The sequence below is a fragment of the Phaseolus vulgaris genome, chromosome 3 (assembly GCF_000499845.2).
Source record: "Phaseolus vulgaris cultivar G19833 chromosome 3, P. vulgaris v2.0, whole genome shotgun sequence".
Taxonomy (NCBI): domain Eukaryota; kingdom Viridiplantae; phylum Streptophyta; class Magnoliopsida; order Fabales; family Fabaceae; genus Phaseolus; species Phaseolus vulgaris.
In genome coordinates, this window is record NC_023757.2 from 45964305 (window position 1) to 45980118 (window position 15814).

General features: G+C 29.4%; 1 protein-coding gene across 5 annotated transcripts; it reads left to right on the top strand.

The window, feature by feature from the left end:
* Positions 1 to 4800: 4800 nt before the first annotated feature.
* On the top strand, positions 4801 to 9768 carry LOC137808157 (probable methyltransferase PMT14). 5 transcript variants are annotated; one of them, XM_068609122.1, is made up of 7 exons: positions 4801 to 5199; positions 5994 to 6679; positions 7206 to 7416; positions 7604 to 7886; positions 8137 to 8523; positions 8897 to 8974; positions 9169 to 9768. In XM_068609122.1, the coding sequence occupies exons 2-7, from the start codon at positions 6035 to 6037 to the stop codon at positions 9404 to 9406; spliced, it is 1842 nt and encodes a 613-aa protein (XP_068465223.1). In that variant the 5' UTR covers positions 4801 to 5199; positions 5994 to 6034; the 3' UTR covers positions 9407 to 9768. The 5 variants fall into 5 exon arrangements, with proteins under 5 accessions (XP_068465223.1, XP_068465221.1, XP_068465222.1 ...); XM_068609120.1 differs by having other exon boundaries at positions 4807 to 5199; positions 6008 to 6679; XM_068609121.1 differs by having other exon boundaries at positions 4900 to 5248; positions 6008 to 6679.
* Positions 9769 to 15814: the final 6046 nt, after the last annotated feature.

Below are 15814 nucleotides of genomic sequence, written 5' to 3' on the forward strand. Positions count from 1 at the left end.
CACACCTTCACCTTGTAGTCAACGAAGTTCACGAACATGTGCCCTTCAAAACCTACTACCATCATTCTCTCATAATTGTTGTCACTGTCATTCGATTCAAATCTCATAAGATCACACACACACCACAACTTTTAATTTAATCCCATGACACAGTATTTATAACAACACACACTCCTTATTGATGCTCAAAATTGAAGGTTATGAAGCACAAGATTTTGGTTCTGAAGGAATTATGTTTGCTTGGAGGGAAAAATATCCATTGTTAGGCTCTTTAAGATGTTAAGTTAGCAAATATAAATAACAATAATGGAAGTTAGTGGTACATGTTAGAGTTGGTTAAACCAAGTGAGAGATATTTGTTGACCATTATTTCACGTATAATACTTTCATCGTATCTTCTTTTACATGAAATTACCATTTATTCCTTTTGTGTTATTTATCTTCTTTTTTGTGTTATATTTATCATGATGCGAAGCAATCATTTTGCTTCCACTTCTAACGTCAATAATGGTTCTAATGAAATTATTTCTGATTCGCAACATCAAATTCATGTAAGCAAAAATTCACGGTGAATCTAGTTATAATTAGGGTGGCAAAGTGGGGCGAGCTGTGCGGGTTAGTCTACGGCCCGTTAAAAAAAGCGGAACGAATTTCTTATTTCAACTCACTGATCTGCTTAGACCTGTCCTACGTAATTTACAGTCTGCGTGGGTTAATGGCGGGATGGGGCGGGTTGGTCCGCATAACGTGCATAACTTTAAAATATATAAAAAAAAATTCTGCACCTCCATATTTTTTTCATGTAACCTCGTATTTCACATTCTAAAAATTTTAATAACTTTTAACTACACAAGTCTTGTGAAAATAATATTATGAGATCATTTATTCAATGCATCTAAATAAATAAATAAATAAAAACAAAATTTTTATTTAAAAAATATTTCTTATGCGAAATGATCCGTGAGTCAACCCTTATGCGGGACATACTAAAAAATCAGCCCGCAAATTCTATGCGGGGCGGGGCAACCTGACCCGCTTTTTGCAGACCAAGTGCGGAGCGAACCAGCCCGCTTATCACCCCTAGTTATGATGAAAAATAACTATCATTCCTTGGAGCAAGTGATGTTTCCCAGTATGGTTTCAAAACACAAGTTTAAATTTGTTTATTATTTACTTCCTTCACTTAATGTCTTATATTCCAAACATAAATACATGCAATAATGTGTGTATCTTTGATCTATTTCTATTGCACCCACAGATCTCACACCCAAAAATTACTAATTATTATGTTGTGAAACCAATAAATAATCTGTACAGAGTATTTATAAAACAAACAAACATATGAAAGTATAAGTGAAAAAAAACATTTAAATTTGAAATTCATATACAAATATAGACACACAAAATTTATCTATCAACCACAAGAATTCAATTTCATTCAAATGGCAGTATACAACAATCATATAAATCACACATAAATCTATACATTAAGGATATTCAATAAAGGGAGTATCAATTGATGTCTTCTTGAAGACCCGTATTAAGTATGTCCCTGCTAGATAACATTCGATCTAATACCAAAGACTTAGATTTACAAACCGATCTAAGAAAATGGATGATGGTAAGTTCAAAAATTCAATATTGCAAGTCTACAATGGGTCATGGTGTGTATAAACTCTCTCATCAGTTTCTCACCACTTGATGTTTTAGCTTATATGACTTAGACAATCACTAAAGTTAGAGGATCTTTGTTACAACATAGGCTTTTTATACTTAATACACAATCAAACAACAACTCATACATTATCTCAAATGTATGACCTCAATTTCATCTTAAAATCAATACAAATTTTTTCAACATTTATACAATTAGTACTATATAAAACATAGAATTATTGGTAATAATATATATATATACATTCAAGTTTTTCATATATTATATGAATTTTAAATATTTAAGTAAAATATATAAGTGAACATAATATATTTTTATTATTGATAATGAATACATAATTATATTAAATAGATAAAAGTCTTTTAAAATCATTAAAAAATTATGAAATAAGTTATTCAAATCAAGACATATTATATTTATTAATAAGAGATAACATGTATTTTCGATCATAGAAAAAAAAATATTACTAAATATTTATCTGATACATATTTAAAAAATATTTCAAGATTATACGTTACTGAAAAATCAAGTATTGTGATAATTTGTGTTATGAAGTGTGATGGGTGCAAATACGGAGTATGAATATAATTTAAATTATGAAAGTCTTCAAATTAAATTCTATACATTGATTTAAATTATGAATGTTTATAAATGAAGTTTTAAACATTGATTGCAATTGACTAATTTAATATGTAAACATATACTTAAACTTGAAATAATAGTATTCTCAATTTATTTAACTAGAGATATTATAGTTGATAAATTAAAAATTAAAAAAATTAAAAATTAAAAATTCAAAAATGAGTGTGTTTTTAACACATACATATACTTAAAAAAAATAAAAGTAAAAAATTAAAAATTCAATGAATTAGCATGTCAACCTGTTTTTTTTACAATATAGATTAAGACTTTCAATCCCTTCTCATTATAATTTGGCTCCATATATTTACGAAGAATCGTGTCAAAATAGGTTGATTAGTCCATTTTCCAACTTAAATCTTAGTCCTTTTAAAGAGAAAATTAAAAATTAAAAAAAATATAAACTAAAAAGGTAATTAATTTTTAAAAACTCAAGTCATATAAATAAAATTAATTTCCACATTTAGATGCTGTAATTTGATATATAAATTTTATCACATTATATATTTTAATAAGATAATGTTATTTCCAACTTTTCTAAATTATAATTATTATTCTAAAAATAAACAGTGAGAATAAATGAAGGTTGGAGTTGGGGGAGATTAGTATAGCTTAACAAGTTTTATTTTGTGTATTTTTCTTATTTTATGATTCTTAAATATTCCCTTTAGTGAATTCTTAGGGACTTTGGCGTTCAATTTACAAAAGAAAAAAAAACCATCAACACGTTTAATGTTATGATAAATTTTTAAAAAACTGATAATATATTTTAATATGTTTTTATTATTAAATAAGTTATATGCGAGTTTTTATTGAATAGAAAATACAAACTGAAACTATTTTATAGGTATTACAGATAAAACTTATAAATAATAAAATATTAAAATATATTATTAATACCTTTAAATTTATACATTTTTTATTAATAATAAATTAATTTAATTGTGTAATATTATTATTGTCTATTTAAAAGTATTAATTATCCGTCACATTTTATTTAACCTTTAAAATATATCACACCAAATTAACTATTGGAAGCAAATTACTATCAAGACAAATAATGTCATATTATATATCTCTCAGAGTATTTTAATTTATCGTATTAACTTATTTTATTAAAATAATATTTATCAATTTTGTAATAGTAATTTCATTTACAATATCTAATCTAAATAAGTAAAAGGATTCGTAGTCATACTCCAATCTTTTTAAAAGGTCACTATGTAATAAAAAAACTCCTTTATAATATAATAACTTGTGTAATCAATAATTTTTATAAGAGAGCATATATTATCTTAAAAGATATATAATATGAAATGGAAGAAGTACTTTCTAAATTTGCGTTTGATAATATTTTATTTTATAAGATCCAATTAATTAATTTATTGAATATATGTTAATTTTTCCAAGAGGTATGCTACTGGAAGATCCAACACTTCACACCTTTTTCTGGATTCTCTTGACTCGTATTAAATGTACACGCGTCTCCAAGCAAATCATTCTACTTAGTTTTCGTCGTCTCATTAAGGACTACAATTAATCAATTTTATTAATCATATTTTTAATATTATTTTTTTATTAATTGAAAAGATATGTTTGAGTCCCTGAATTTTGGGTAGATCTATTTCCTACTTTATTTAAGACAAATTAGTTTTTATCCAATGTCACAAATGATGACAATATTGGTATGGTAGAAACTATTTTTTATTACCTGATATTTGTCTTAAAATTTGTAACAGACATTAATAGCTTTAATAAATATGAGTATGTGAGTATGTGTGGCATTTTACATGTAGATATTTGTTATTGTTAATTATTATGAATACTTTTTTAAATATTTCTTTTAAAAATAAATCAAGTGGTTAAAATAAAATTATTAATAAAAATATTTATTATTAAATATTTTTTTACAATTTAACTTTATATATGTATATTTTATATTTATATAGATGAAATTGAAATTATTTTAAAAAATTATTTCTTAAAACTTATATTTTATTTCTCGATTTATTTATACTAATAAAAATTTATTTAAATTATATTTTGAATTAATTTTTATCAAAGTTTATATTTTAAGTAATTTTTTAACAGAATTTTATTTAAAGATAAAAAAAATACCCATAAATATTTATAGATAGTTATAGACATAAAAAAGATTTGTAACTATTTTTTTCGGCAAATAGTGATATAAATAGAATATCAAGATTTTTTAATATCTTTTTATGGTGGAAAAAAATAAATAAAGATTTTTTATTTGTGAATGAAAACCCAATCCACTTGCAATTTCAAAAAATATAAAAAGATATTAAACAAGTTGACTAATTAAAGAGAAAATTTTGTGATTCATAATAATTTTTCATTGGATAAGATCTATACAAAAAATTAAAGTGGTAAAAAAACAGCAAAAAGATGTTGAATATCCTAACATATGACATTATTAATTTTTTGTCGTTGAAAAAGGGGTAAAAGTAGTAAATGAAATACTTATGGAAGAAAGATAAATTAGTAAGATATGTTGAGTTGGTTGGGTAAAGTTTCATGAGCACTGGAATTCAATAAATTGAGTGTGCTTAGGGGAGAATTGCAGGCCAAATGGTGTGAAGTTCTGGATTTGGATGTATTTGAAGGGGTGAGAACACAACATTCCAAAAACAAGTGGAGGAAGTTAAAAACCAAGCAGTAATGAGTTTATGTTACGGTCTGTCGGCAATAATAAAGGGTGAATAGCCAAAATTGATGTATTCCACTACTCCAACTGTCACAACTCAATTTTTTTCCTTCCCTTCCCCTTTTCATCCCCCATTCAGCAGTCACTTTCCAACATTGTTCCACTGAAACACACACACTGCCATCTCTCTCTTTCTCTCTTACTCTCTTTGTCTCAGGTAACTCACCTTGCTGCTGTCTCTCTTTTGAGTGATTTGGATCTAGAAGGTGAAAGAGAACTAAAGACTCATTTTTCAGCATACTTTTCTTTCTGGGTCATTTCTCAAATGATATTTCCATGCTCCTGTTGCTTCCTTCTTCTTCTTTTTGCCAAAACATAGCATTTATTTGGCTGTGTCATTATTATTATTGTAATAATCTTTATGTCGTTGCTAAAGTAATTGGATTTAGTTGCGACCTTCCAGCTTAATTTGTTCATCTTCTGAGTTCGTTCACATGTGTGCTCATAAGTTTCAATTTTTGTGAGCTTTATCTCTTGCCGGATGTAATTTTAGATCATCAGCTAACTCGGATAAAAAGTTCAGATTGGGGGTTGAGAGAGTGTTCTAAGGAGATTAAAGTGGCTTTTTGGATTTTGTGAAGATCGGTTAATAGTGGCAAACAATTTCTGATTTAAAAATTTGCCTTTATCTTTGTGTAAATTCATTAGCAATCTCATTTTAGATCGGCTTGCATGCTTGTGAAAAAAACCCCGAAGTTCTGATGAAACTTTGGTTGAAAGAGAGTTAAAGTTGTTTCCTTTCATTTGGTTTTCATTTAGTTTATGTGGGGAATATAGGTCTTTCCGTGCTAGAAATTGTGCCCCCAAAACTGGCTTATAATTATAAGTCAGTGCTACCTTTTTTTTAATATATACTAATAAATTCTTTGTGATTAGATAATTGTTAGTTCGATTTCGGTGGATTGCTTGATTTGTGATGATATACTGTAACTTGTCACTCACTAATTTCAGTATACATGGCATAGGGTTGAGAGGGTAGTACCGGCCAATTAATGGGTTCTAAAACTAATCCATCTGGGCATAGAGCACGAAGGCCACTGTCAATATTTGCTGTGCTTGGTCTGTGCTGTTTCTTTTATCTTTTGGGAGCATGGCAAAGAAGTGGGTCTGGGAAGGGAGACAACCTTGCTTTGAAAGTTAATAAGCTGATGACAGACTGCACTGTTTTACCCAATTTGAGTTTTGAATCCCATCACAATGATGTAGAAATTGTTGAACCTTCTGAGCCAAAAGCTAAAGTATTCAAGCCATGTGATGTAAAATATAGAGATTATACACCTTGCCAAGAGCAAGACCGAGCAATGACATTCCCAAGAGAAAACATGATCTATAGGGAGAGGCATTGCCCTGCTGAAGAAGAAAAATTGCGCTGCCTCATTCCAGCTCCTAAAGGGTACACAACTCCTTTTCCGTGGCCCAAAAGCCGTGATTATGCCTACTACGCTAATGTTCCTTACAAGAGCCTGACAGTGGAGAAGGCTGTTCAAAATTGGGTGCAATTCCAGGGAAATGTTTTTAAATTTCCCGGTGGAGGGACTATGTTTCCTCAAGGAGCAGATGCATATATTGATGAACTTGCATCAGTTATTCCAATTGCAGATGGGTCTGTCAGAACAGCACTGGACACTGGTTGTGGGGTAAGTTTTAATGTTTAATTTATCCTTCTGATAGTATTTTTTTTTATAGTTTAAGGATACATACTAGATGGAAAAAGCTCTTCTGATGTAGATTGAGACCAGGAAGCTCTGTAACTCAACTTATAGATGCATACACTCTTACTTTTTCCCTTTACCCTCTAGAAGATTCTTAACTAAAGGGTCAGATTACTTTTTCATGTTAAATGTGTACATTTTCACAGTTCTTGTGCCAATATTCTCTTGAAGTCTTCCCTCTAGAATACTTATAACTGCCCTGAGATGCATTTGAGCAGAAAGAAATTAGTTCTGATGGCTACTACTTGGGAGCATCATGCTGACCATCTATATATATATATATAATGTTCTTTTGTCTATTCTATTCCAAATTTCTCCATTTTCATGTATATAATTTGAGTATACTCATAATCTATTGCCATTTTGTTGCTTGCACAGGTTACTTGTTTCAATAGGTACAATTTCAATAGCTTTGTGATTGCTTGATCAATATAACGTGAAAATTATACAGGTTGCAAGCTGGGGAGCCTACTTGCTAAAGAGAAATGTGTTGGCTATGTCCTTTGCTCCAAAGGACAACCATGAAGCACAAGTTCAGTTTGCTCTAGAACGAGGCGTACCTGCTGTTATTGGTGTCCTTGGCTCCATCCGCCTTCCATACCCATCAAGAGCCTTTGATATGGCCCAGTGTTCTAGATGTCTAATTCCATGGACTTCAAATGGTCAGTGCTAAATTGGATAGCCAATATGATGATCAGGAATATTGTTCTCCTTTTCTTGTGTAGATGATGAAACATCTGAACTTTCAAACAAAATAATGCATGTCTGTAAATTTGACATCCTTTTGTCCTATATGCCAATGCAATTGCTTAAAAAAATTATGAACGTCCTCCCCCTTATTGAATGCAGAGGGCGAGTATCTAATGGAAGTTGATCGAGTCTTAAGACCAGGAGGATACTGGATTTTGTCTGGCCCCCCAATTAATTGGAAAACATACTACCAAACATGGAAGCGATCCAAGGAAGATTTGAAGGCAGAACAGACAAAACTTGAGGAGTTAGCTGAAAGTCTTTGTTGGGAAAAGAAGTATGAAAAGGGTGATATTGCTATTTGGAGAAAGAAAATAAATGCTGAATCCTGCAAAAGAAAGTCTTCTAATTTATGTGATTTAGCTAATGCTGATGATGTGTGGTAAGTCTTGCTTATCTTTATGCACTTCATTCAGGCATCATGATCCTTACAGGTAGTCACTGCCAATCATATGTAGTTGAAGAGATTTGGATAATGAATAGTTACACAAGACCTCAAACACTATTCCTCTGGTTCTTTTTATTTGTTATTCACAATTTTGGAGAATGACGAGCTTGTGAATAACTTCATGCCATGCTCTAAAATTCGTCTGTGTTGAATATTTTTCTTGTTTCGATGATTCTTTTTACAGGTACCAAAAAATGGAGGCCTGTAAAACCCCTTTACCTGAGGTAACCAACAAAAATGAAGTCGCTGGGGGGGAATTAAAGAAGTTTCCTGCTAGGCTTTTTGCAGTCCCTCCTCGAATAGCCCAGGGAAATGTACCAGGGGTTACAGCTAAATCTTATCAAGAAGACAACAAGTTATGGAAAAAGCATGTTAATTCTTACAAAAGAATTAATCAATTAATTGGCACTACTAGATATCGGAATTTGATGGACATGAATGCAGGCCTTGGAGGATTTGCAGCTGCACTTGATTCACCAAAGTCTTGGGTGATGAATGTTGTTCCCACAATTGCTGAGAACACTTTGGGTGTTGTCTACGAGAGAGGTTTGATTGGCATTTATCATGACTGGTATGTTCCTAAAATTTTTTTAACTTAGTAGGATTCTTCCAATTTCATGAAAAATTCCTTGCAAATTGACTTCCTTTACTACCAGAAAAATTATTCATTAAACTGAAATGAATGGCTATGATATGATTTTTCATGTATGAATACTGTAATGCAACATAGGCTTCCTGTTAGAATACTGTATGAATACTGTATTGTATTTTTCTATTTTTTATTAAATTAAGCAAGTATTCAATATTTCTCTGGTTGTTTCTTCCACTGATAAAGACATATCAACAGGCAATTAAAGTTCCCTACATATATATGTATATATGCCTATTGGAGAAAGAAAATTATGGAGTACGAAATTGCAATGACTTTATTTTTCTTTCTTCAGGTGTGAAGGCTTTTCTACATATCCAAGGACATACGATCTTATTCATGCTAATGGTTTATTTAGCTTGTACCGGGGCAAGTAAGTTTCTTCCTTTTTCTTTCATGTGCTAATCATAGTTTGTGGATTCTAGTGTCTAACATAAAAATCATCAAGAATTATTTCATATTTTAATCGCTCCAATCCTGACATAATTGGCATTGAAACTAGAATTCCTGATCCTGTCATCCAAAATGGACATTGAATGAAAATGTTGCTACTAATTTGATTAACAGATGCAACCTAGAAGACATCCTTCTAGAGATGGATCGCATCCTAAGGCCTGAAGGAGCAATCATCATCCGGGACGAGGTTGATGTTCTTAATAAGGTTAAGAAAATTGTTGGAGGGATGAGATGGGAAGCCAAAATGGTGGATCATGAGGATGGCCCACTTGTGCCTGAGAAGATTTTGGTTGCAGTGAAAGAGTATTGGGTTGCCACCACCAAAAAAGACTCATCCAATGAGGAATAAAACCACTATTGTTCTGCTCTGAAACTTACACCTCAGCCTGTAGTAACATTCAAGGCCTAAACCCAAAGCAAAGAAGAAATGGAGAAAAGTTATGAATAATGCAATGAGAGGAAGAAAAGTAGAGCAAAGAAAATAGAATGTTGGAGTTTATTCTACGTCTGCCTTATACCAAGTGTAGAACTGTAGATAAAATGGTTCTGATTAGTCTTAATTAAATTAATTTTGAAGGATATGGTTCAGCAAGTTTAGCTCCCCGAATATTTTAAGCCCAAGATGTTTTTAGATGAATATTGGTATCGTTGGAACATTGAGATATTGCAATTTTATTTATTCTCTCAAGTTAAAATGTTTGTTTGTGTTCATTTTAAACTCCACTGGGATTTATCTTGATGGATTCATTCTGAGTTGCATCCGCCATTCTTATTTAAAACATAGGGTATTTTTGTTATTTTATATCAGTGATTAATTATTCTATCTGAGCAAATCTGAACCTGCACCTGATTACACGTGAAATAACAAATAAAAAAGGGACTTGTTTGTATTTCAGATTTGCTTTTCCAATTTTTTTAAAAATGGACCAGGTGCATGTTCCACGGGAAGAATTTGCCTGTTTTGATAGTACTAGTTGGTCTCAGACACAGTACCACCACATCCTAAGACAGAGGCATGTGTCTTGCGGGTAATTGACATTTAACAATTAACGTATGCTCTTCTATTCCTCAATGTTTCTTCCACCCACAACATCATCTTCTAATAATTGATTTTTAACTGTTTTGGAGTATGTTTTGAAACATCTCATAATAAAATTTATTATTACACAATAAATTTTCTAGAACAATTTAAAATATGTTTTAGAGTATTATTTTCAGAAATTTAAAATCTAAAACTTCCCGGCAAGGTTTGGATTTGTTTTCCGGAAACCTTTGAACCCTGCCTTTTCAGACTATTTTAATTTTCACACTTCTACAAATAATATTTGGAATGGATCTTAAGCTTATGAAAATTAATGGTAAATCTTATTACAGAGAATAATGTGAAACTGAGAAAAAATAGTTTAAATACACATTTCAGAATATATATTTATAAAGGTGCAAATAGTATTGCCAAAATTTTATGAGTCTAGGAGTTTTTTTAAGCCAGATCCTTTATGAAAAGGTGTTCGGCATAGAAAAAAAAAATCATGTGCCCTTTAGCCTTTATATAAGATTTCTTTTTATGATTAAACTAGTTCGTTTATGAATAATATTATATCCTCCTACAATTTTCTTACAAATCTTATTGGTATTTTAAGAAGAAAATATTAAATAAAAAAGAAAAAAATATAATATCTTAGAAACTTTAAAAGTATTGTCTAGTGGCATGTCTAGTAGTAAAATATACAAAGAACGTTTCACTCTTAACTTAACTCTTGGACTACGTTTAATTATTCTTTAAAATATTTTAAAATGATTTCACTAGTCACAAGTTGATTATAAACCAAGTATAAAATATATTGTTTGTTATTCTTTCTTAATCCCTCCCTAATATTAAGAATTTCAACTATTATTATATGTTATTTTTGTCAAAAAAAAATTATATAAAAATTAAGGAATAATTCTCATGAAGATGATATATAATAAGACATGGAGAGGTTCAACATTGTTTTCCTAGCTAAATGAAAATGGAGAGTTGGGATGGAAAATTAGGGATTGTGGAAAGCAATACTAGATTCTAAGTGTGGGTCATGAAGGAGTCTAGATAAAGTAAAAGGAACTAGAGAGGAGTCAGTATTGTGGAGAGATTTAAGAAAAGTGTGTGGAGAGAATGAGTAAATGAACTAGTTTAACAATAATGTAGAGTGAGAAATTGGAAATGGGAACATAAAAATATGTTCTAGGAGGGTTCCTAGATTATACAAGTACCCCTTCCAAATAGATTCCCTAAATTATATGTAGTTTCAGAAAGTAAAAAGTTAGGGAGATGGTGTGATCAAACATAGGAATGAAATTTAAGTTGGAAACTTTGGAGATTTGTATGGGGAACACAACATGAATTAGATTTCAGGCAAATTTTAGGGGAGAAAAAAATACTCACATGATTAGGAGGGAGGAGATGAGGGGAATATAGTGTCAAATCTGCTTATTGTAGTCAACAACAAAATCCAACAACACAAAGTGTAAGTGGTTACTCTATATTGGAGCACAGAGGTGTCTCCTACTGCTCAACATGTGGCATGGCGATTGTTGAATGGTAGAGTCCCAACTAAAGTACAATCGTTGTACAAAAGGACAGGGTTACCAACACTCACTATGGATTTTGCCATCTAGAAGATAAAATTGTTACACACCTCCTATTAGAATGTAAAAAATCATACATTGTTTAGTATATGTGTGATAAATGGATTGTAATTCATTTTGTACACCATAAGAACTTAATGGATCCATTTCATCATTTCTATCTAATAGAACTAAATGATAAACAAAAATGAAATATGGAAAAGAGTGTGGATAACAACTGTTTGGATGCTCTGGAATCATAAGAATAATATCATTTTCAAGCAAGGGAGGGTAGATGTACAAGAGGTTTTTTGTATGGTATAACTAAATGTTTAGGTATGGTTGTCACATTAAATACCTAGAGTTAGGCTCTCTTACTCTAATTTTGTCATCTCTAGTTTTTGTATGTACAATGTCCATCCTATGTCCTATGTCAATTTAATTATTGTAGATTAGTTTTTTCACCAAACATATTAAAACCTCTACAGCATAGTTGGCATGAGAAATATAATCATAGTAGAAAGATAATTTGTTACCACTTTCCTTCTCACATCCCGCAGAATATCAATTTTTGTTGTTGTTGATATATATTGCAATTATAATGAAGAATATTATACTTACGTAAGTTGTTTTTGGTATAACGGATTAGTCACAAGTCACATATTTATAAAGTATGTTTTAAAGTAGGATGACGGATAGAACATGGAAAGAAATAAGAATTAATTAGTGAATTAATTAGTACTTTATATTTATTGTATAAGAGTTGAAATATTTTTTAAATATCTACTCTAATATTATTCATTCTTTTTATTGAATAAGACTTCAAACACTCAATAAATACTTCATTCTAATATTATTATTTTTTTGCAAAAGAAAAAAAAACGAGAAAATCAAGTTCTAATATGAACCACTTAATTTTAATGATTTTTCTACAAGGATAAGGAGAGGTGGAGGAGTCCCTGTATTTTTAATAGGCTTTTTTTTTGGGAAATCAATTATTCTATTAATATTATAATAATATATATAGTGGACAAAAATGTATCAATTATGAATGAAAACTAAGGACAAAAGTGTATCAACTTTGCCAGCAAAGATCTTAATAAACTACAATATTTTACTTGTCCTCTTGATGTTGACAAACCCAATAATTAAAGGTTATATCATTTATTCTAAAGTAAATTATCATATATCTGCCCTTAAATTGAAACAAACGCAATAACCTATTCCTACTTTTTTTAAAGCTTTATTTGAGTTTTTAAAAAAATGGTTTACTTGGATTTTAAAAGTATGTCATTTTTCAAATAATCACTCGTGCTTTTAAACTAATCTAAACAAAATACCTTTTCTTATAATATAATTAAAAGGAGTCAAATATATGAGATATTTATAGTGTGTGTAGTGAGAGAAAGCAAATAAGTTAGTAGGTTTTTAGTTTGAGTAACTTTGTTTGCCTAAAAATATATTTTGAACTCATAATTGCCTTTTCCTACTCTTTTATTTCTTCTAACCTTTAATATGAGTTTCGTTTTCTAACACCCTCTTTCAATCTAAGTTGAATAATTCACAATTTTGACTATTTTTTTTTTAATTTTAAACATAAGTTTCATCTTTAATTATACATTTTAGAGACTTATCGGATCTTAGAAATTACAGGCCTTGCTTTCATTTATTGTCTATATTTATTATCTATTGTTAAAAGATAAAAAATTCATATTACATAAATAAATATAAATCTTATTTTATAAATAATTTTGTAAAATTGAGTTAGATTTAAAGTTTATTTCTTAATAAATATATTTGTTTGTATTTTACTTTAATATTAGACTTCATATATCTATATTTATTTTGTTTGTTTGTTTTTCTTCTGTAATTGCAACTTTTAAATTTTTATTTTTATTTTTAGTTTCACCTTTCTTTAGTACAAATTTGATTTAATTGTGATTTAATAATTTGGCCAATGTCTGATTTTCGCCTGCCCTTTTTGTCCGTTTATTCTTTCTAATTTTAAAATTAATCATTCATTCATTCATTGATTATTAAAACTCTGGAATTGTCTCCCTTCTTCGATTACTGGAAATCAATTAAATAAATTGCTGAAACTCACTCACAAAGGATTAAATTTGGTTAAAAAATCAATTGTGTTATTCTTTAAATTCTAATTTCACATAATTCTTAAATGTGTACCAAATTTCTCTCTTCAAACTTTTATTTAAAATTAATTCTTACATGAGATTCTCTGTAAACCTCTAAAGATTTAGATATTAAATCAAAAGAATCTAGCAACTTGTTATCTGGTGAATGTGGTTTGAATAATTTTCTAAGGCATAATAAAATAAATAAATAAATAAAATGCAAAGCTTCCGTGAAGTTCGTTTATTGAAGTGAGTTCTAAGTGCCTTCCCTTGTTTTCGGCAGTGCAGTGAATGGGTCCATTTTATGTTTTGGATTTCTGTTATAAACCCAACACTTTTATGGCCACCTGGAATATCATAATGGGCCTCTGCTTCTTTGCTTAGTTTTCTGCAAGCTCATCGATGGGCTGCTCTTAATTTACATTAATAACATGCCAATTGCTTCTTACACCCGATATTTTTTTATCTGCACCTAATATTTTATGTGAAATGATAAACATGTTTTTCTTAACTTTTAAATAATAGAGGGGTGTGAATCAAAATACATTTTGGATTTGGTATAGAACATTTTTGGATTTTGGATTTCCAAAAACATTTTTATGGATTTTGGAATTTCTTTTCTAGGATTTCTAGATATTGTTTTCTGAAAAAAAAAATCATAATATATTTTTTATATTCCAATTTTCAAAATGAGATTTTGATTTTCCAACTCTATTCTGAATTTTCATTTCTAGAACACAAAAATATATTCTGGATTTACTGGAACACAAACGTTTTAATAAGTATGTATTGAATTCAATACAAAGTTGGAATTGTTTTAATTTCTTAAAAAGTTTAATCGTGACCACAATAGTGAATATTGGATAACAAATTTTGGAAACACTACGTTTTAAAGTAACAAAAAAAATGCCTATACAAACTTTACGAGTCTGTATAATAAATAAGTAACAATTTGCACCAAATTTTACTTTGTATGGACAGTTTTTGTGTGACAATACACTAATTGAGACTACTATATTGCTTGATAAAAAGTATTGATGACTAGTAAATGATTTTCAGTCAAAATATACTTTGTAAGAGCAATCATTAGAAAAAATTATTGGTATACCCACAATTATTATAATTGCCATTAATTATTTAGATGATTTATAACTTAGGGTTTAGCATAAAATGGACATCTTAAAGGTAGTATTTTCTACAATAATTAAAATTAAACTAATTAGTTATAAGTAGTGTGACTCAATTAATATCCAAAATACTTTGAATTCACCTTCTAGTACACTACAAGAAAATCATGAAATATAAACTAATTTTAGAGACAAAAAATAATTAGTTGTTATAGTAACTAAATTAGAAACCATTTTAGAGACTAAAAATAGTTTCTAAATTGGTATCTAATTAGCTATCAAGGTTTTTCTACCAAATTTAAAATCTAAATAATTGGTAGTTAAAACCTTGGTAACTAATTAGATACCAATTTAGAAACTATTTAACAATAATATAAACTAATTTAGAAACCAAAATTTTTTTTAGTCTCTAAAATGGTATCTTATTTAGTCACTATAGCAACTAATTATTTTTTGTCTCTAAAATTGATTTTTATTTCATGATTTTATTGTAGTGGTATGACTAATGGATCCTCTTGTAATATCTTGAAATCAGAGGTTGTTCATTCCCATTTGGTCATAACATATGTGAAATTCATGTCAAAATCACAAGCTACGGATACATTCTTTAGTTGGTCAATCTTTACTTCTGCAAAAAACGAGGAGCCTCCACTCGTGAGACCTTCACACGAACATGAGTTTCATCTATGACACCTAAACAATACTACTGAGCACCAAATTCACATTAATAAATAACAAAAAACTCAAACAATATTATCAAGAGTTAAACTTTAGTTTAAGATATGAGATTTCAACTTGATCCCATATGGTTTAGTTAAGAAATCTTCCCCCAAAATTGCATTAAAGACATTATGAAAGTGTCGGACCCTGTTTCCCAAGAGCAATGAAAGAAGA

Excerpts from the sequence above, each read along its gene's own strand:
- LOC137808157 (XM_068609122.1), top strand. The coding sequence starts at position 6,035 with ATGGGTTCTAAAACTAATCCATCTGGGCATAGAGCACGAAGGCCACTG. Across the intron at positions 7,887-8,136 it reads GCTAATGCTGATGATGTGTG|GTACCAAAAAATGGAGGCCT; the intron begins GTAAGTCTTGCT and ends TTCTTTTTACAG. Across the intron at positions 8,975-9,168 it reads TTTAGCTTGTACCGGGGCAA|ATGCAACCTAGAAGACATCC; the intron begins GTAAGTTTCTTC and ends TTTGATTAACAG.